This window comes from Esox lucius, chromosome 15, assembly GCF_011004845.1.
Source record: "Esox lucius isolate fEsoLuc1 chromosome 15, fEsoLuc1.pri, whole genome shotgun sequence".
Classification (NCBI taxonomy): Eukaryota; Metazoa; Chordata; class Actinopteri; order Esociformes; family Esocidae; genus Esox; species Esox lucius.
Window position 1 is genome coordinate 14,063,501 of NC_047583.1, and position 22,724 is coordinate 14,086,224.

The 22,724-nt window shown below is 39.7% G+C and overlaps 1 protein-coding gene across 1 annotated transcript; it reads left to right on the forward strand.

Annotated features, from left to right (window-relative positions):
- The first annotated feature begins 1,556 nt into the window (after nucleotides 1-1,556).
- LOC105015690 (RAS guanyl-releasing protein 1) lies at nucleotides 1,557-19,128 on the forward strand. The gene is made up of 17 exons (XM_010879022.4): nucleotides 1,557-1,899; nucleotides 2,888-3,075; nucleotides 8,623-8,728; nucleotides 10,480-10,542; nucleotides 11,139-11,270; nucleotides 11,430-11,583; nucleotides 12,050-12,223; nucleotides 14,024-14,140; nucleotides 14,265-14,540; nucleotides 14,700-14,780; nucleotides 15,014-15,118; nucleotides 15,372-15,481; nucleotides 15,872-16,016; nucleotides 16,289-16,325; nucleotides 16,893-17,027; nucleotides 17,617-17,972; nucleotides 18,094-19,128. Exons 1-17 carry the CDS (start codon nucleotides 1,760-1,762, stop codon nucleotides 18,238-18,240), a joined length of 2,466 nt encoding a protein of 821 aa, XP_010877324.1. The 5' UTR covers nucleotides 1,557-1,759; the 3' UTR covers nucleotides 18,241-19,128.
- Nucleotides 19,129-22,724: the final 3,596 nt, after the last annotated feature.

Sequence of the window (22,724 nt, forward strand, 5' to 3'; positions counted from 1 at the left end):
ACACTGCAGCAGGGATTTTGGCCCACTCCTCCATACAGACCTTCTCCAGATCCTTCAGGTTTCGGGGGCTGTCGCTGGGCAATACAGACTTTCAGCTCCCTCCAAAATGTTTTTCTCTTCAGCATGACAATGACCCGAAACACACAGCCAGGGCAACTAAGGAGTGGCTCCGTAAGAAGCATCTCAAGGTCCTGGAGTGGCCTAGCCATTCTCCAGACCTGAACCCAATGGAAAATCTTTGGAGGGAACTGAAAGTCCTTATTGCCCAGCAACAGCCCTGAAACCTGAAGGATCTGGAGAAGGTCTGTATGGAGGAGTGGGCCAAAATCCCTGATGCAGTGTGTGCAAACCTGGTCAAGAGTGTAAAGGAACGTATGATCTCTGTAATTGCAAACAAAGGTTTCTGTACCAAATATTAAGTTATACTTTTCTGATGTATCAAATACTTATGTCATGCAATAAAATACAAATAAATTACTTAAAAATCATACAATGTGATTTTCTGGATTTTTGTTTTAGATTTGTTAAGAATTTGTTTAGAATTTAGATTCCGTCATTCACAGTTGAAGAGTACCTATGATAAAAATTACAGATTTCTAAATGCTTTGTAAGTGGGAAAACCTGCAATATTGGCAGTGAATCAAATACTTGTTTTGGTAATCCTAAAATTATGTTTCTGTTTACAATTTTGTAAAAAGATAACTATTAACTACAATCTATTACAATTAGAAGTTTACCCCACCCTGAAAGTAATGGTTACAGTGTAAAAAATTATTTCCAGGCTTGGTAAATATTATCCCAAAAAAACTATGATTTCCACACAAAAACGGGTTTCTGGGTTTCATAAAATATTTGAATACCTTAGGTTATTTTTATGTATTCAAAAAGTTACAAATGAAATTGGAGTAAAGTAATTTTTTGGTATGCTGTAATTTGCTGGTACTTAATATATTTGTATTTGTGAAAAACTAAGTATATTCAACTTTTAAACAATTCCTCAAAAAGCTGATGGAAATAGTTTTAAGTAAACATTTTTTTTTACAGTCGAGGTTGGAAAACTGTTATCTTCCCAACAATGTAGCCTATCTACGCTATGGAGACATCATACAGTTCAACAATCTCAATGTCTGGACTTGCGATTATGTCTCAATGCGATTAGACCCAACATAGCTCTTAGGGGAATTCAACGGGCTCACAAAACTTCCTCATTGGAGCCACCGTCTAATGATTAGTTAGAGCTTAGACAGAGAGGAAGGCCCCACCTTTCCTGTTCTGCAAGCGCAGCAATACATGGACCTGTGTCACGATGGCAGTGTAATTCCATGAAGCCTGAAGCTATTTACAAGTCAAGGGATGATATGCATACATCATGGGAGCACTCTGTATTAACTTTTCTTGTGCCGACTTGTATTTATAATGCATTTCGTTCTATCCATATGTACGTGATTAAAATTGAATTAATAGAAAAGGGCTATTGTAAAATCAATTGAATCGTTATGTTTTAATGCCGACAAATTACTTAACAATTGCAAAAGGCTACCAGACATGGGATGGCGGCCTACGCATTCCACTCACAGTGAGCTCTTGCGCATAAATTACTGAGTAGTGTCATTGGGGCGCATCACCAAAACAACTTTTTTTCAAGTGAGTTTACGCCCACACAGCACGATGCATCTTAATTTGTGCCATCCTCATTGACAAGTCAGAACAATGGTGAGTTCCCCGCCGGCGCACGGCCGCAAACTGAACCAAGCAAGCAATGTTGCTCTCATCGAAAGGATCACAGATGGATAGTCTCGTTCAACCTCTTGTTGCCCAGTATTTAGCCATGGGCTGCCAATCCAAAGAAAATGGACAACATGAAAATGTGGGATCGAATGGAAAGGAAAAAGAACATCCGTAAGTTTTTCATAACGATCACCTGCTTTTGTGAATGAAGTGAATAGGTTTATGTAACGCATTACGCTTTCGAATTTGAAATAGGCTACAAGTATCGTTTTTTTTCAAATTTTTAACATAAGTAACTATAAATCCTTTTTTTAAATGCCAAATAGACATTACCTTACAATCGTGTTGATTTTCTAACGCAAATCAGTGACTTTAAGTGATTCTTTCTCGTACAAGAACTTGAGTAGGCTATACTCATTCCGTGTGCTGCGATTTTTTGCGACCTTCAGGATGCACAACTTTTGCACTCTTGAAACTACTCTGTCCAGTCTTCTCTAACGAATTATGAGCCTTAATTTAGTGTTTTAAATTTATATTTTAGACTATACCCCGGAAAGTGTATAAAAGAAATGCCATGCATGGCATCCTCGCTTCATAGTTCCCATAATGGAAGCTCGTTTCCCCGAAGGGAAGGAAATGAGAACAATGAAAAATAGCAAACCTACTGTAACAGGTGTAAAACAAGTTTCATAATTTTTTATGAAGTCTAGTATTTGGTGTCAGTGGCAATATGTTTAAGAACTATATATATTTATATATATGTTAATTAATTGTGTGATTCGTTTTGTTGTCTCTATTATGCTCTTGTGCAATGCTAGTTATGAAAGTCCACCACACACGCACTTTACACCAAGGGATGGCAAACTATTTGGCTCCGGGCCACATCAGGATTTTGAAATTAAATGGAGGGCTACATTTGCTTTGCATTTTGTTGATCATAAATTATTTGCAGACCAGAAAAGGGCAATCATTTAAATATTTTAACGTCAAAATAATTGATAATAAGATGTATAAGAATGGGCTGGTGAATTTTATTTCCCCTCAAAACTATTTAATTACCTACTGATGGAGTTGATCTGGCCTGCAGACTTTAGTTCGACCCACCCTTGCTCTACATGTTCATCCATCTCACTACCTCTGTCCTACACTGCTCTTCCAGACGGCTCTCTCCGGGACCTGGGTTTGGCTGCAGATCTAAAATCAACCCACCAGTGCCTGCCCGGCCTCATCGTTTTAACAGGCCCAACCTTGCCCAGATGACCCAAGGCAAGGTCATAGTGTCAACTGGACACTTTACCAAAGGGGCCACCTGGGAGGAGCTGATCCAGGCCTGTATCCAGACCTTTGGTGAGTCCCTCTGGGCAACTCTTGTCACTGTCTGCCAGTAATGCTGTTGGTAACTAATAACGGTGACTACATATGGCTTTGTTTCACTGAAGTTGTTCTATAGAGAGTTACAACCATGTACTGCACATACGTTTTGGCTTTTTGTTGCAATTAAAATGAGAAACCTAATATTTGAGTTTGTTGTTGAGCTGTACAAAATTGTGTTCAGGCCAAGATGAATGTCATTAGTTACACTGAGTTTAAGAGCATCTGCTAAATTTGATCCTTTTTAAATGTTGCGGAACACTGAAACAGTTTATTTAACAATCAGTATGATGAGTGATTCTTGGAAGTCCAGTTTTTTGACCTTCTAGTTGTTTGTTGTCAAAAGATTCCATGGAATTTATAATGTTTATCCATTTTATCCTATAATGTTACGTTTCAATTATATTAATTATATCTCTATTTGACATGGTTGTTGGCCATTGCGTTTCAGGGGATAAGACATGAATTAACAATAAGGTCTGAATGGTCATGTATTATCTTGTGGTTGACTGAAAATTTCAAATATTTTCTCCTAAAGACAGGGAAGGAAAACAGAAATAACAGGTCTTATTGACTACAATGTAAATGTAAAATATACTGGAATTCTTGAAGTTGTCTGATGACCTGCGCAATAGAGAAATCCTTTATCTCATTTGTCCATCTCCCTAAGAAGGTCTTTGCGTGTTCTGTAAATGAGATAACAAAATATGCACTGATTTGGGACGATATAGAATGTGATTCAGCCTTATCACATTGATAATCCATTGACTTTGTCCATTAATATGGATTTATATTGGCTGCGAAATAAAAGCTGTCGAAAAAACCCTGTCAGGAAACCCTGTCAAATTGGAATAATGTGCCCTGCAAAGTTGTCTGGCATGCTCTCAACGATTATGTCTTTGAAGAGGCAAGCATTTAGTGTGCCGTTGCTTGGAGACACAAATGGAGTGAAGAGAGAGTGATGAGATGGTACAATGGACGGAATACAGAAAGTGACATCTTACAGTTATCTGTCAGAAAGAACAGCAGAACCAAGGAAGGCTGTTCTTTTGTTATTTATAAAAAAATATCAGCCAAGTGAATCCAGAGTACAAGACTTGGCTCTCTTCCAAGGTTTCTTTTAAAACCATTTTTTTTTTTACTGAATGACTGGATTTGTCTTTGACTTCACAGGTCATTAAAATAAATAAACTTCCCTGACTGGTCTCTGGTCCACAGTATGAACATAAATAGGTTTTTTTGGAGGTAGGGTTTTGGATTGCAGGTCCAGAATGGAGGTTTTGTAACATTCTGAGCGCTACCCAGTAACTGCTGTCTCAAATCAGTGGCTGACCCTATAGCCCCCATTTTTGGGGCTCCTGGGGCGCTGGCACCTTTTGAAATGTTAGAGCATACGCAAGAGCTGTTTGAAAGAGTACCTGGTGACTGTTAGCCAAAAGGTCAGCTCCCCAAACAGCTCTTCTCAGATGCTGACCACTCTTTGAAATGCAGAGGACCAAGGGGCATGGATCAATAACTTTTAGCGTCATCGTTCAACCTAGTCCATGTTTCACTGAACCGCACACCCAACGGTGTTTATGCTATCATGGTGATAATAGACACCAAAGGCCAGTGCATAGATTTGAAGGCCTCAATCAGAGAATATATTTGAAAGGGATAGTTCAGGATTTCGACAATGAGACCCTCATGAGTCAGATAAAGTGATGGTTACCATTTGTATGTAACTACATACACTGTAAAGGAATTTAGATGTTGTTTTGTGAGACAGTGCTATCTAGTTTTAGCTCAGAAACTGAAGACCTGCATTTACATCTAGCATGTTAGCATTTGGTTATATTGTGAAACCTAGTTGAGCCTGGTCCACTCATTTGGTAACTAGCATTATGGAGGATAGACAATATTCATCAGTCAAAAAGTGATTGTGATTGTCTACAAGTCAGTTTATCTGGGATTCTGAATGCTTAAACAATATGAATGTTATGTAAATGGCAATATGTTTTTCTTCATATTTGCAATAACACTACTTTAGTAACTAGTATTTTTATAAGGTGCTCTGCATGTAATTCACCAATTGCATCAATTCTAAGAGTCGTATGCTTCATTTAAATTCAATCTTCCCCTCCTCGGGTGCATATCATGCATGCTAACGTTTTACTTTCAGTTTTGTCCATGTTCATTTTTAGCCATGATCTAAGATAGGGAGCAGTTATGTGCTTAGCAAAAACACTACTGGTGTTCCCCATAGTTATTTTAGTTTTCCACTTATTCAGATATTTGCCATATATTACATAATGTATGAACAAGAGGTGCATTGTGAACAAGTACATTTTAATGACATCGGAATTTTAATCAACAACACAACTTGTCCCCTCTTCTATTACCAAATGAGACAGGAATAGTACTAGCTAGTCCAAGTTGGTTTAAGGTCAGAGGATAGTACTGCCTGTGTACTAAGCAAGTATGAGGGAACCACAAGTCGATGCAAAGTGAAAGAAGGAGGTCTAACAAATTCCCCAAGTTTAATTGGGGAATTTGCACAAACTTTCTTTTGTAGAAGGTAGTTTTTGGAACCTTAACTTAAAACATTAACTGCCAATGTTTTCTGGTAATTTTTGGTTGTATTTGTGCTAGTAGTGCAGTAAAAATCTTACTTATGGCCCCTTTAAATACAGAATTTCAGTTCACTACCAACCCCTTGTTTGGATAGCAGCTTCCTTCTAACTACATGCAAAGACATACAAATGGTATCCAGGAGTTTACCTAACTGTGTGGAAGTAGATTAACGGCCTCATTGCCAAATTCCTGAACCATCATTTTCAACTGCTCTACAAGCAGGACTAGAGCATGGTGAGACAACATTATAAGGCACATGCAGTGCCGAGCAAATTATAAAAAATGCAAATTATTAGGTAGTGGAAATCAGATTGGGGTTTCAGAATGTTTCTAAAAATGTTCTTTCACGTGTAGGCCAGCAATAGATATATGTATCCGGCTGACTGTAGCTAAACAGAAGAAAAACCAATTCCATTAGCCCAGTTACTTTACCTCTGTCAAAACAAGGAAAAACTCCACACTGTGGCTATCCTGTTAAATGCCTATGACCAGGATGGCAGATCGGGTATTAGCCCTCCAACCACTGCACTAAGTGTTTCTCAATAGAATCCTTGTGCTAGTTAGTGAAACATCTGTCATTGTGTACTTGAGCAAGCGACTTTACCATGATTGCTCCTGTAAATATCACTGGATGAGATTGTGTGCTTAATGACTAAAATGTAATACGTCAAAAACATGAACACTCAATGTAGGCCAAGGTAGGGCTCTTATTTTTGTCATCACATTCTCCAATCCCAGGAAAGCCTCATGGGTTGCTGTCCTAACTTTCCACAGTGACTAAGCCAGGGGATTTTCTCGGCAATTAGTCAATTCTGGGTTTGCCATGAGGGTTTTTGAAGATGAAGCAACCCTTTACCTGGTGTTAAAACATGACTACAGTCATAAAAGACTATGAAACTATTCAGGAAGGAAAGAGTTTGTTTTGCTTCACTGTCCTTTAACATACAGTACAGTGACATTATAAAGCTTCAAACCTTTTCTATGTCTTGTATATGATATCCTGCATACTTATTTTTTCATATGATTGTGTCTGTGTAGCATACTGTAGCTGATAAAAGTGACATTGCATTAGCATTGACCATTGGAGGGTTGTAGCTCTTGTTGGGTAAAGTAAATAGAACACTCCCCTACCAGCGGTGCAGGATATGAGTGTAGGATTAGCTGCCTGCTGAAGTGGCCTAGTGAGATAGATAACAAAGATTAGAAAGGACCATGTTGCCATGGTGTCTGAGGTGTGTTAAGGAGATATAGGAAAATAAATGGGGACCCATGAAAGCCCACGTCCTTGTGTGGCATCCAGTCAATACTAACTGCCTAAGTTCAAAGTTAGACACCCTTTTAATGGATTCATCAAGGTGTCTCTTAGAGACAATTTCCAGATTATCCGTGGCAGATTGTTTACCTGCAACAGAAGAATTCTGTTGCCTAGAATATAAGTTCCATTTCCATACAGTACTTATGTTACAGAAGACCAAACAAGCATCAACTTACTTTAAGTCAGATAATTATTGTCTTCTCTGTCTTGACACCAGGTTCACTTCCAGGCTTGGATAGAAGAGTCTATCTATTAAAAAAAAAAAACATCTGAATTTTTTCATAGAGTACTTAAAATTGTTCCACTACCACCACCTCTGTCTGTTATCTTTTGTACTTTTTTTATGTCTTAAGTTTATTATTTGCATGTTTTTTTCTCCATTACAGACCTTTGGCTTTAACTAATTAATTGATTACTTGATGTACTACTAAACTGTGTGGTTGTTTCACCTAGCTCTTTTAAAATGTATGCAATCTGAAAGAAAGTATATATAAAAATGTAAGGCTAATGTTCTTCAGTTAAAATTGGAATGTTGAGTTGCTAATGTATGGATACAGGTTAAAAAAATTTCATTATCATAAGCATTGTATCTTAAGCGCCTTCATGTCAGGGTTTGTCAGTCGGGATTGTTCTTATGTGTTTTATTAATTCATTGAAATCTAAAAAGAGAAATGATGGAAAAAGTATTCACTCATAGAACCATGGAGTTAAATACCATTACAAATCAGTCTGCAACTATTTTTGAAGATTATTATATCCACAATTTAAACACTAAACATTGTATATTGATTCCTTCTGGAAAATCACTAGGAATTCAGCAAAAAAACGAACGTATGTGATTGTAAAGTTATCAATTCTTACTTTTTTAAAACAATGGATTGTTTGACTGGTTCATTTGTTTTCTACACATTTTTACAATTTTGTTCCTTCCCCCTAACCATACTCTACAATAAATATCTTCCTGCAGATTAATCTAATTGCCTTACTCTGCTCTAGGGACAAAGCCATTTGAGTGGATGAAAATTATGGTGGCTGCATGTTTCTGTGATGTCAGGGGTGTTAGCATAGATTGGGGAGGTGGTCACAAAGACAGGAAGTGAGGTATGACAGAGAAAAAATAGACCGCAGGAAAGTCACAAAACCACCACAGGAAAGGCAAAGAGGTTCAGAAATGGAGTATATGAGCGTTTCAAACAGGACGTCACTGCATAAGGTATATTATGAGCCTCATGAGGTAGTAGTAGTTACAAAAACCCAGTCATGGGTTTTTGTATTTTATGTTTTTGTATTTTATGTTAGTGCATGACTGCAGAATGTAAAAGCAGACTAGTGTGTGAAAGTAATCAGGGGGTTTTCTTTCATGCACAAGTCTGCATTTACATTGTGGCTTCATCCTTGTTTTCTTGACATTGATTCTCTTGCACTACATGCCTGCTAGATCCGTTGTTTCCAAGAGATACAGTAGAACATTAATATGCAGAAAGATTTTTTTGATCCGTATCAAATCTCAGACATTTCATTCTACCAGAGTATTGGCATTGATATGCAACAGAATGCCTGTTGACTTGCTCCGTGTGTTCTGTGCTCTTTTCTAGACACAGAGGGCTGTGTGTGTGGGAGCAGCCACCTGATGAACATCACCCTAACCATGCATCGACTCCTCATGTCCTCCAGTGACCTCCTGGAGAAACTCACCTCCTTATATCCTTTACCAAGCAGACCATAATGGCCTAGAGCTGCTCAAATGCAGCCAAAACTACTATCAAAATGGGATTAGGACCTGACCATTTGGATGTGCCAAACATATTACTTAATCTTTTAATGGCTGTGCAGCAGTGTTTTGTGATTAGATTTTTCATAGCGAAGGGCAATAAAAGGTGTGCACCTCTTAGTATTACTGCTCTTTAGAGCATTTAAATATCTTGGCTAGGGCCCCTTAATAACACACTATGCTGTTTTGAACCTAGTGTCTACCAGGCAAACCGTATTATTTTTCTATCACAGATGTCAGGTCCTAATTTGAACCATTTTGCTACAGTCAGATAATTATCCTACAGCAACATGGAATTTGAATTATCATACAGTTTAGAAATGTCTTACTGTCTTAATGTCGACAATTTGAATGTGAAAATCAGCAAGTTTAGAAGTCTTTTTAAACCTGGAATGTACGTCTTCGTGTGCATTTCCTGCAATAGGATGGTCAAATTGTAACTGTAACATTTTAGCTACACCTGGCCATTGAAAAAGCGTGATTTGTCTCAATATAATCCACCCCACTTCAGTTCTTGTTGAAGAAAGGCCACTGTAGTAGGCTATTTTCAGTTTTTAATGACTGGTATGAATTCTAGGCCTCTAGAGAGTAAAGAGCTCTGATGTCACAAATCACAGAAGAGCAGTAATACTGGTTCTGTGAGGAGGGTACCAAGGCTAGGGGCTTCAGGTGTTAATTACCTCTTTCCAGGCTAATGTCCTTTGAGCTAAAAATAAACACAGCCTTTCAGATGTCCAAGGAGGCTCGATAACCAAAACCCACGTCACACCTCAAGATGCCCTCTATCTTTAAGCCATGAGCTTGTTTTACACCTAGGACCTTGAAGGATTCATCAAATATTGTAAAGAGTGAGTTAGCACTGGAGCCATTAATGCCATTTATTTAGAACACAGTCTGGCTTTGGGATGGTGTGGGCGGCTCTTCAGCTCCCATGACGCAATTAGCCTTTTCATGTGCATCACTTCAAGCTATCTGCCAGTGGAGTGCTGTGGCGAGGTTCACAGTGTCAGGTTACCTTTAGTCCCGTTTTATATAATTTTACATTTTAATAAGGAGAATGGAGATGTTTTTTAGTTTAGATTCATACAGTCCCCTTGGAATTCAGGTCACTCTGTACCTGCTGAGCATATGGCACAGCTGCTTGGGTAATAAACTGTTCTCACAGCCACAGATATAAAACTGTGATGATGACGACTGTGTTTTACCTGGTTGAGGGAACATTTTATACTTACTAAAAGGGTCTTCTGCCAACACATAATATAGTCAATTTTGATAGTCATAGTGAATGTTTAAAAGTCACTTGAACCAAAGAAATGTAGGAATCCAACAAACTGAGCCATTTCAACCAAACATCACCAGAATGATTCACTTGCTAATGCTCCTATAACCAGTTTTCATTTGTGTGGTCGCTTCCTCCCACACCACCAAATGTCACGTCTGTTCCCATTTTATATTTTATAGCCCCATACTGATGATCTTTCTGCAGTAAATGCAAAAAACACCCATTTGGATTTGTTTACTTAGATGAAGAGAAATGTAAATACACATTTTTGTCCAACAGTTATCAAAGGTTTAGTTCTTGAAAAAAGCACAGTTCTTGTTCTATTCCCTAGCTCTAAACAATGTGTGCATACTTTAATATACCTGTGATTAATAAGATATCCTTAATTTAAATTGTTACATTTAAAAGTGCCTTGGAGAATGAGCAGTCCACAGAATGTGAGAAGATCTGCTACTTTATCAGGTTAGTGTGGTAACCCTGCCATGGTGCCAGTCCTGACACCGTGCCCGTCCTGCCACTGTGCCAGTCCTGCCACTATCATTAGGCCTGCTGGGGTTCAGTAGACAGAGGTGTAAAAGGTATGAAGTAAAAGTACTTGGCTGTGTTCACCAGTTTAGGGAAGATACCAAGGAAGAGATAAATGACCAGGTTAACAGAGTTCATAACTAACCAGTGACTTTAATTGATCATTTACACACTTCCTTTATATTTAACTGATCACTGGTTAGTTGCGAACTCCCTTTACCTGGTTACTTAGATCTTAATTAGATATTTCCCTAAAGTGGTGAACACAGCCGAACCCAGTTCTTTTACTTTGGACTTTTTACTCCTCTGTCAACAGGGCCTTCAGACAACAGCCCACTTTTGAACCATTCTTAAGAAAGGACTTATGAAATCCATTAAAAACAATACAATATTGTAAACTTTGGATGTTTTAGATGTAGGGGTTATTGCCATTCTTCCATATTAAAATAGCCTACAGTATAGTGTTGATTTCGTATCACAGTTAAACTAACTGTTTAACTGTGATAAACATTCATATTGTCCATCTCTTACAGGTATTGGATTCAGGAGTTTTGGACAATGTTTCGGTTGCATAGCAGCCTGTCAGACACCATGGCACAGTTCCAGGATCTAATTAAGGAAGAAGGCCAGGAGAGGCTGTGCCCTCTGTTAGAGACTAAATGGATGTAAGTACCCCGTACATTTCCTGTTATGTTACATAACAGAATGACTGGTTCTGAAAAGCAGTTTCTGAGGTTCTATGGATCTACCAGTTGTACACATAGCTGTAAATATCTCAACATATTTGTGTGACACCTTTATATGTTCTTCATGTTTTTTCCCAGAAACGACAGGCACTGGTCTCAGAAGCCCAGTCAGAGGATCAAGGTTAACAGCAGTAAGAAGAGGAAAGTGTCTCTGCTCTTTGATCACCTGGAGCCCATTGAGCTGGCTGAGCACCTTACCTACCTGGAGTTCAAGTCCTTTTGTAGAATATCAGTGAGTTAAAGCTCAGGCCCACGTGTACCTATATATAATCAATACTACAAACCAGGGGCTTCGAATCCTAAATGCCGATTGGCTGATAGCTGTGGTATAAAAATAACACCATATACCATGGGTATGACAACACATCACTTTTTCTGCTCTAATTGTGTTTGTAACAAGTTGATAATAACAGTAAGGTATCTCGAGGGATTTTGTGGTATATTGCCAAAATACCATGTCAAGCGCTGTATTCAGGGATTCCACAACGTGGCGTTCCTAAGAACAGCTTTTAGCTGTGGTATATTGGCAATCTACTACAGCCCCTAGTGCCTTATTGCTTAAATCTACACACACTGTCACATTTGTAATCTGCATTGATGTGTACCAGGGATATTAATGCATTCCCGAATTTGTTCAACCTCTGTCCTTGCAGGCAAAACAAGTCTTGCAAGTCCTGTAGCTTTATTGTATTTGTCAGTTTGCAGACTATCAGAACTACATCCGCAGCTGCTGCATGAAGGACATCCCCATGATGGAACGCTCCATTGCGTTGTGTAATGGTATCTCCCAGTGGGTGCAGCTGATGGTTCTGAGTCGGCCTACAGCTCAGCTGAGAGCAGAGGTCTTTACCAAGTTCATTCATGTGGCTCAGGTACAGTAAGGCCAAAACAATTCCTCCTCTTCCAGAGGCATTGAAACGAAGCGTGCACTATGAAAACCTCTCTCATTGCATGAGTTTCTTAACACCATTCCAGCTGTGTGCATAAAAAAGTTATTTTGACTGTGTAACCGTATAATTGCAATTGTAGCTAATGGCTTTTTGGCTAACAAGGAGCACATTTGGTAGTCATGTCTGGTAGACTAGATTTGGTAGTCATGTCAATGTTTGATGACATGATTATAACGGAAACATCCTTTTCTACTAAATGTTGTTCCACTTCAGCTTTGACAATGTATTTCCAAGCCAAGTGTAATTTATACCAAAAATGGATCAGCCCATGTAAGTGGTGGACACAACCTTATTAGACCAAAACTAACACAATTGTCACATCAACATTTAGTTGACATCCAATAATCTTTCTAAAAGAATTTCAAAATGTTTTCCAAATGTTTTGGAGTTGCAGAATTTCAGGCCTCCCCCCAAATCTAAAAGCACAAACATTAAAGTAATTACATTTAGACATCTATACATTTTTACATGAACTATGTTTAAATTAAACAAAATTAACTGTCCTCCTTAAATGGAATGTATACAATATTCATATACTGTATACAGTCTTTTTTGTAGTATCTTTCTATGTTTTTATATTGTCCTATACAGATTGTTTTCTCCAAAATGTAAAAACATTTTGGCAACACCACCGTAGGTTTGCAGATTTGAATACCACTGCTTTACAGTAAACTGTCTAAAAAACAACATTTGTTTAGCCCTATGTTTTGTATCCTCTTTTTGTTGGGGCTTTATCTTTGTCTTAAGCATTGCATATGTAACATCTCGAGCGGTGCAGTTACGGTTTCCTACTATTGTACTGGAGAAGCACCACAATTTGTGGTTACATAATGCATTTTAAAAGAGGGCTGCTAATGACTCTTCAAGAGCTCCATTATGGGCTTTTAGTGCATCAAAGATACTGGTTAACAGAGAATGTGTGCTCTGAATATTAACAGTGTAGGCTAGCTGCACTAATGGATTTATAAGGTGAATCAACACTGGAGTGCCAGAAAGTATACCATGGAAAAATAACCCGTGCCTCTAGTTTAACAAGTCTGGTATGACCCCCCCCATACATCTTTATGTTACGCGCAATATCTCATACACCACTTGCCCGATTTGGTCAAATTATGCATTATGGATATTTGGACTGTAACAAAGTTTGGTACGCTTGTTGCAGACTGTGTAACATCTCACCATAATGCAATAACATTCAAATCAACCACATGGTGAAGCTAATGGCACTGATTTATATCATCTGATCTGTTTGAGAGTTCAAATTTGTCACACATTGAGATCCAACACTTACAAAATGTAACTTATTGGCTAAAGTGGGGTGCTGAAGTAATTAAATTAAATGTGTTAGTCATTATGTAATATCTCAATTGGCCTTAGGGGGGCTCTGGATCATTTGTACGGTTGCCTAAATCACAAAGTTTTGTCCTGAAAGTATTGACAGTTGGATTTTGGGGCATATTTCTGAAAAATCTTTCTGAATATCTCTGCACTAGTCAGCTGCTCTTCTCTACCTTTTATGAATACATTCCATGTCAATGGGTGTGCTAAATCATGAGAAACTAGGGGAAACACGAGTTATTTCATTCCCCAGACAGTAAACAACAGTATTGTGAGTGTATAATGAACATATTTTATAATTAATATTGGAGTGCTACGTGTGCAGAGTACCGTGGGTTGACTCTGAGGTTCACTTGAATACTTGTGTTCTTCTGTATAAATCAGAGTCTCCATTTCATGCACAACTTCAACACACTAATGGCTGTGGTAGGGGGCCTATGCCACAGCTCCATCTCCAGACTGAAAGAGACCAGTTCACACGTGTCCCACGAGGTCATCAAGGTCAATTACATCTTATTATTATTTGTTACCTGAGCAATCTGTTGTTATGTTGACTAATACACATATAATGCTTATGTACTGCAAAGTGGTTGCCTGCAATATATTGGATGGCTTTGTTTCACAGGAGCTGAACGAGATGACGGAGCTCCTGTCCTCCTGTAGGAACTATGATAACTACCGCCAGGCCTACAGCAGGTGTGCCGGCTTTAAGATCCCAATCCTGGGAGTCCACCTTAAGGACCTGATCTCGGTCAACGAGGCCATGTCGGACTATGTAGAGGACAACAAGGTGAATGTTCAGAAGCTCCAGTCTCTGTATAACCACATCAACGAGCTGATCCAGCTCCAGCAGGTCACCCCACAGCTTGACGCCAACAAAGACCTGGTCCACCTTCTCACGGTTGGTAAAGCGCTTACTTACACTGTGTGAACGCTGCTGACACAACTATAGCCAGTATGTTAAAAATGACACAAACGAGTAATCCTGATATTAGTCCAACATTTAGTAGTAGAAACACTGCTGGTTAATATCGGTCTGACCGTGGTTTTTTGTGCTCAGCTTTCACTAGACCTATACTACACAGAGGATGAGATTTATGAGTTGTCCTACACAAGGGAGCCCAAGAACAGCAAAGCGCCTGTGAGTAAAAAGGGGAAATGAAAAACACAAAACTGCATATTGACTGAAAATACCCCATGCCAAGCCAATGTGAACTACATGTTCGTTTAATGTTAGTGCCAAAAACCCTTTTAGCCCGAGTGAATAATTTCTGCATTTCTAAGAAATTGGATGTTGCATATCTCATTAACATCAACACGAGGTATTCAGCATTTACTGAGAATGTTCTGATCATCTGTTGTGCTTAACATCAGCCAGCCACCCCCTCCAGACCTCCAGTGGTTGTGGACTGGGCACCAGGAGTAGCACCTAAACCTGACCCAAAAACCATCAGCAAACACGTGCAGAGAATGGTGGATGTGAGTTGACCATGACCTGTCATGCTGTATTCTCATAGGCCTCGTATTCTGTTTTGTGTGTTTATGAATGATATTATGTGTTGTGTTCATTATTGTGAATGATATGACTATTGTTTATTGCTTAGGGACATTATTTGTCTTCAGGTTGTGGTTTGAATACTCTATAAGCTCTACCTGAGTGGAACTCTGTACCCTTCGTTAATTGTACTTGATGTATCTCATTATGAGGTCTTGTGTCTCCTGTCCTCAACAGTCTGTGTTTAAAAACTATGACCACGATGAGAATGGCTTCATCTCTCAAGGAGATTTTGAGAAGATTGCTGCTAGCTTTCCCTTCTCCTTCTGTGTCATGGACAAAGAGAAGTAAGTGAAGTATGTGGTTTGGTTGTGACTATGCTCTCCTTTCCTTTGGCACATTTGACATTTCTCTAAGTGCATGGGTTCATGTGTGACTGCTGAGAAAGGAAACTAAAGTGAATTCTGGTTGCAGGGCCTGTAGCAACAGGAAACAAAAATAGCAACAGAACTATGGGCTAGCCATGTCTGTGTCATGTCTCCACATACTCAACTCAACTGTGGTCAGCTGACAGGGCCAACCACAGATTTCTTAACCAGTTAGATTGGAGTGGAATGTTTTAAATGAAATACAGAATCTTACTTATTTTACATACAAAAGTATAGAATGTTGCCCATAAAATTCCAAATGTCTTGTCAGTTTGTTTCTATGAAATGCTCTGTGTTGTCCTGTCCCAGGGAAGGCCTGATCAGCAGAGAGGAGATCACAGCCTATTTTATGCGTGCTAGTGTCATCTGCTCCAAACTAGGTCTAGGCTTTGTGCATAACTTTCAGGAAACAACCTACATGAAGCCCACCTTTTGTGACAACTGCTCTGGATTTGTAAGTCATACTACACTACAATACTTCTGTAGGTCTGATTCTGTCCTTAGCAAAGCCATAGGTCATTTGACGAATCATGAAAAACCCCAGGCCTTAGTTATAGCTGTACAATGTGCTTTTGTTGAAGAGGTACAGTATAGCCTCCTCTTTAACAAAAACACATTTTACAGGTTTGCATTACTATATTTACACATGAAAATGCTCATTCTTATATATGCTACCCTACAGTATACATTTTAACAAACTTCTCAACTTCCTGTTGTTCCTTACAGTTGTGGGGTGTCATAAAACAAGGTTACAGATGCCGAGGTGATTATTTATTTTGACTGTTTTCTGTTATATCTTTAGATGAGCCTTTTCACGGATGTCATTCTGTATGTTGCTTACAGTTCAGTGTGTTGCATTGTTGATACAAAACAATGATAACAGGGGCTTTTATTATTGGGGTGTCTGTGAGGAGCAGGTAAACTGTTGCTACCATGAGATGGTACATTGTGTGGTTTCTGTCATGCAGACTCCTAGCTGATCTTTGCAGCACATCAAAGACTAAGTCTGCAGTCGCAACCACAGAATAGCTTTTTACAATCTTCCCCTTGAAACAGTCACAAACAAGCCATTTGCATGGCAAAATGCATGCAAATGTCTTAGAACCGTTCTGTTCCACAGGCTGAGCAGCACCATCAGGCTACTGAGAGCAATGGGAGGCACATTAGCTAGTAGGGTGCTAATGATACGTATTCAGTTAATAAAGCACAACGAAAAACAAAAACAACCCTTGTGCCACCCAACATGACTATACAAGAATCCATTTAAACAGCCTCCTTACACCTCTGCCTGCCCTGACACGTTCCCCGCGTTCTGTTGTGCTGCTCCCAGACTGCGGTATGAACTGCCATAGACTGTGCAAGGACCAGGTGGCGTTTGAGTGTAAGAAGAATGCCAAAGGCGTCTACCCCTCTGAAGGTCCTCTAACACCGGGCTCCACACCCAGCAGCATAAGTGGCCCAGAAGGTGAGGAGGGACACGCACACACAGCCCACACCCTCATGACCATCAGCTAGATTCCTCACCCGCTGAAGTCTAAACCACATGTTGCGGCAGTAGTAGTGGCCAGCCAGGGTGACTTAGGCTTGTTGGAAATCTAAGGCCGCAGAAGGTTGCCATCTGCTGGCCTAGAAGTAATGTAAGCCTAAGGTGTTCTTTCTGCCGGTATACCAGCCTATAGGTCTCAGATTGGCTTAAACTGTTCCATTTCATTGTCGACAGGTCTGACATGTTATCCGAATACACTGGAAATAAAAAACTTACTTGAAGGTTGTGTCTTTGCAGATGCGACTACATGTTTAATCTTGTTCATGGCATAGCATTCTAGGTAGTTTTCCTATGTAGTGGACATACTTCTATCCATAGAGTCAATTACCTGGTTCACTTACCGTAAAACTGCATTTCAGGAACTTCAAAAAATCTGTATGGCTGAACTATTGCTAAACATGTTCTTCGTCTTAATAGAATGCAGACGTGCAACTGCAGAACCATAGAACTGATTGAAACAGGAAACATCTGAGTTGTCTGACTAGCTTCATGATGTTGTTTGTGTTAGGCTCAGAAGAGGGGCCTTTCCCGTACTCCTCAGAGCAGTGTAAGGACTGGAGCCCTGACTCTCCATCCCCCTCCCACCTGAGGCTCCCCCCTGAGCTGGCCACACCTGTGGGGGTCCACCGCAGCACCCAGACAGAGCAGCACACTGCCCCGGCCCCCTCTCCAGATCTCAGCCGGCTGCAGCCAGTCCAGCCCTCCCTGTTAGCCCCCGCGTCCCCCTCCCTCACCCCATGCCCCAGCCCGGTGCCCCAACGCAAACAACGGGCCTACGCCAAGTGGGAGAATCGAGCTTCTACGGTGCTAAAGCCCACGGAGTCCGAAAGAGACTTGAAGCCCACGTATGATGCCCTGGAAAAGGTGAGATTCAGACAGGGCCTGGGTTACTGACACAGGTCCAGTCGTGTGTGTTGAATGTTTTGATGTGATCGGTGGAGCGTTCCAGTGCTCATACAATGGCGGTGAACCCTGTTGTTCTCAGGAGAACCGGACGCTTCAGAAGAACAACGAAATGCTGCACAAGAAGCTGAAGGAGACGCAGCGCGAAATCGAGATCCTACAGACACTCCTAAAAAGGCACGCACTGCACCGGAGGGTGGATGACTCCTCCTCCTCCTCCTCCTCCTAGCCAGGTGCACCTCCCCAGCAGGTCAGATGCGCCTCCTCTATGACATCACAGGTGATGCTAAGCCCTGCAGAGCCACTGGCAGTACGGTGTGTCTCAGAGGAACCCAGAGCCACGCAGTCACGAGGAGACACAGAGGGACCCAAACGTCTCGCTGGAGAGACACTTTGTGGCGTGCCATGAGTACCTCACAGTACTGTACATACAGCCACTCATACTATCGGTTCCAGTTAATCTAAATATCAGCTTCAGTCGATCTTGATATCTGCTCCGGTCACGGCGAAAGCAGTTGTAAGGCATAGCCATGAGCGCACTGTTCCTGAATAGGAGACAGCCAATCAAAGTACAGTACCAGCAATTATAGAACATAGTCAAAACCTAGCCAATCAGTGTGCCATAAGCTTTGGGACAATCAGAATACCACATTGTATGGCAGAAAGGCTAGGACACTGGCCAAGTTTATTCAGGTGTATAGTTACTGTTCTGTTGTTGGATATTGTAAATATTTATGTAAATCCACATTATTTCAATGTTCCTGAGAATATTTATTGTTAAAACACTACAACACTCTTGAGTTACTGTCAATCATTAAGGATAGTATAAGCTTAGTTCAGATTTTTTTTGTACTGCTGGAAATAGACAAATAATTGCTTCAGCCTTTATGAATGTAAGTGCATGAAGACATACAAGAAGATTTCAACTACAATTCTGTTTTGTATATTTCATCAGCTCCGTATGACCTACATAGTGTTTCACCATTAATATACCGTGGATATACCCTGAGCATATGATCGTTTGTGGTGTCGTCATAGCAGTAGTTTCTCTCAAGATATGCTCTTTTAGTATTGATATCATAATGAATGTTACAATAAAGACGGACTCCATGAATCATATTGGCTGAATTTCTTAACTCCATGGCGGTTTCAGTTTTCTTCATTTGTGTGGAACCTTTGCACTATGGAATTGACAGCAGGTGTGATAACTTCCACTAGGGGTCACTAAAACCTAGAATGGTAAAAGCATATTCAAACACCGCTTTCTGTCGTACTGACTTGATGAATACATTTTGTTTCGTTAATCTCCGCTAAAATAATTGAATCGCTGACGCTGAATATAATATTTCCTAGATAAATGTCAAATATTCCAATGTACTTTATTAAACCTCATCAGAACGGTTGTGAACCAAACGAAACAATGCCATTACCTCTTAGTTGGAGGTTAATGAGAAGTCTAATAGGAAAATAAGATTATTCTTCCGTAACCTTTGGGAACATGAAATCTGAAACTGAAAACATAAACATGAAATGCACCACAGACACGAGCAGTGATGGCTGCAGATTAATAAGTGAAAGAAAGGACAATAGCAGAGGTCAGTAGAACAGTTTCATGTCTTGTAGCCTGCTGCTCATAATTAGTGCTCTGTTCCTATTTACATGGACATAACAGCTATGTAGGTCATTGAAAAGTGCAGTCTATTATGGTGAAGAGCAAAGATCATAATCATCAGACTTCACCTTTACGGAGAACAGCAAACTGTCCAATGCTCTTGTGTGTCGTAAAGGGGATTAAACTACTACTGTTTAATCTTACAAACCAGGACATTAAAGAAATGTCTCTCATATGTTCAGGTCAAATAGGATATTCATTTCTCTAAGGGAACAAGGGCACTCAAACCCCAGTCTTACAGGCACTTCGACCCAGTGGATGCATACATGTCCATGCAGAGGAGTTCCAATCATGACTACATCTACTTAGAGCAGAAACACTGGTAGGCGTTGCAGCTTGCAGGCTTAGTGTCGCTGACGGTTAATTTACCTCAATTTAAATGTGACACCCAGCTCAGAGAGCGTCATAGTCAGTGTACTAGCCAGGCTTCTCGCAGGATCATTTCCAATAACATGGCTGAGCGAGAAAAGAGGCACTGAGATAACAGACACATAATTACACTTGGGCAGAAGTATGTATGGACATTCTGTTTTCCAAAATAATTAAATCGCATATGACAAATGAAACAAAACATGTCTATCTTTACTTTGACATTTTGAGGCCCAAGAAGAACCATAACAGAATCTGCAAATATGAAGGGAAATGAGCAGGTGATTATTCTCATACCATTCAGACTGAACTATGGGACATGATTCATTCGCATTAGCATCCATCCGTCCATGAGACTTGAACTACAGAGGAGGTATATGTACGTTAAGGGGGCAAACAAGCGAGGAGACAAAGATGATTTATGGCTCTTGCTTCAGCAGGCTTCAGGGGATTGATCCATGGGAGATCACCAGATATCTGCATCAGCTCAGTCTAATAAACAAGCTCAAACTAATTAGAACCAAACATGGAAATATCCCATAATAGTCCCAATAGAGGAGTGGGAAACTGAGAACTCAATCAAAACATCAGAAGAAAACACACAGGAGTCAGGACCCAATCAACATTCATTGTGATGGATGTCATAGGCTTCCGCCTCCTTTTTACTCAAACTGGTCTGATTTATTCAAATGAGTTCATTAAACTGTAATGATGACCAAATGAGCCCTGTGTAGGAGCAGAGTTGAATACATCTAAAAATTCATTTTTAGGTGTCTGGGAAATAATGTGAAGCCCCCTAGGTCTTTCTAATTAAACTTGATGATGGTGAAGTTTTAAGGGGAACATTGGGATGTGTGGGTGTTAGTGAGCAGAAATCTCATCACTTCCATGTTCTTTCTGACCTTTCAGTCTCATTTCCTGTCAATAGCAAGCTCTTACACTATCTTAGATTACTGTTATTTTCAGCAGTGTTGTTGTTAACCAAGCCAGAACAGCATTGTCAAATATGGTGTCCAGATCAAAAGTCAAGCAGCAACTAAAGACCATCTGGTTAATTTTGGCTCTGTGACACAAAGAGTGGGGGAAGTTGAATGGTTAGTTGAGCCACCCTCTGTAACCTCTTAAAAGCAATAAAGGTTTTGCTGTTATTGTACGTGCTTTTTCTGACAGTCCTAAGACCTATACTGCAGATTCTTTAAATAAAATGAAGTAAAATAAATGCAACTGTCCTCAGTAATGTACAGAATGATAATACAGATGTCTGTTTGTGAGTCTGATATTTCCAGGCGTAATACTTGCCCCGGTGTAATATTTTGAGTCAGCTGTGATCAAAAAGATTTTGTCCCAGAAATGGATGTCATATGGTGTGACACTATATTGTGAAATTTAAACGGGCAATATTTTGTACACCCTTTGGGAGGAGGGGTCCTTCTTTTAACAAGAAGGACCGAAAACACCTCAGTAGCACACGGAAGGGTTATAATGTGTCTCTTGTCATTTTTTCTGTTAGAGTGACGCTTTTTACATAGAAATACAGAGAATAAATAACTTTTTGTCATTATCACTTTTAAATCTATGTTACCATGTTGCAGTGGGAATGCTGCTAGGATACTTGCGCATAACCACAAGGCCCAATCTTGTGCATGAAACCTCATATGCGGTGACACTATATCATATTGTGTGACAGGATAACTTGTCACTTCATATGATTCATTTGTAACACCATATGGTATGAACTGTATTTTCGTACACACAGAAAATGTATTAATTTGAGCTAAAAATGTTATTGTATTTGATAACTGCTGTAATAGTTAGCTTAATGTATGTTTTGTCCTTTTTAACACTTATTTTATCTATCATCACATGAAAACAGGTGAACTAGGCTGAGACCTAGTTTTATATCCAGGCCTTAAATGCCTTGCTAATCGGAGTGTTATTCATTTTCTTATTTCAGCTGACCTCTCACAGTCAAAGTAGCCTAATATTTTAAATTAACATCCATTGAAGTAGACTGTACCCACCATTTGTTGTACTTACTCATTACTAACCTAGCCTTGTTTATGTTTATGACTGATTTACTTAGGATAGTTAATACTTAACCAGTAGTTAATCTTCAACAGACTTCACTGTAAACAATTACTTACAGTATTCTATTCTTTATTAGTGTGTTCCCCACTAGAAACATGGTTCTTCACTAGTCCTGTGTCCGATAACCAAGTGCTATACAATGTTTAGTGGCACAATGTTTCACACATTTGTGTGATTGTTCTTAAAAGTTTTTATTTTTTTATGTTAAAAAAAATGTTATATTGTTTAACTTGGGTCAAACGTTTTGGGTAGCTTTCCACAAGCTTCCCAAAATAAGTTGGGTGAATTTGGGCCCATTCCTCCTAACAGGACTGGTGTTATAGGTTTGTAGGCCTCCTTCCTTGCACACACTTCAGTTCTGCCCAGACATGTTCTATAGGATTGAGGTCAGGGCTTTGTGATGGCCACTCCAATACCTTGACTTTGTTGTCTTTAATCGATTTTGCCACAACTTTGGCAGTATGCTTAGGGTCTTTGTCCTTTTGGGAGACCTATTGTCAACCAAACTTTAACTTACTGACTGATGTCTTGAGATGTTGCTTCAATATATCCACGTAGGTTTCCTTCCTCATGATGCCATCTAT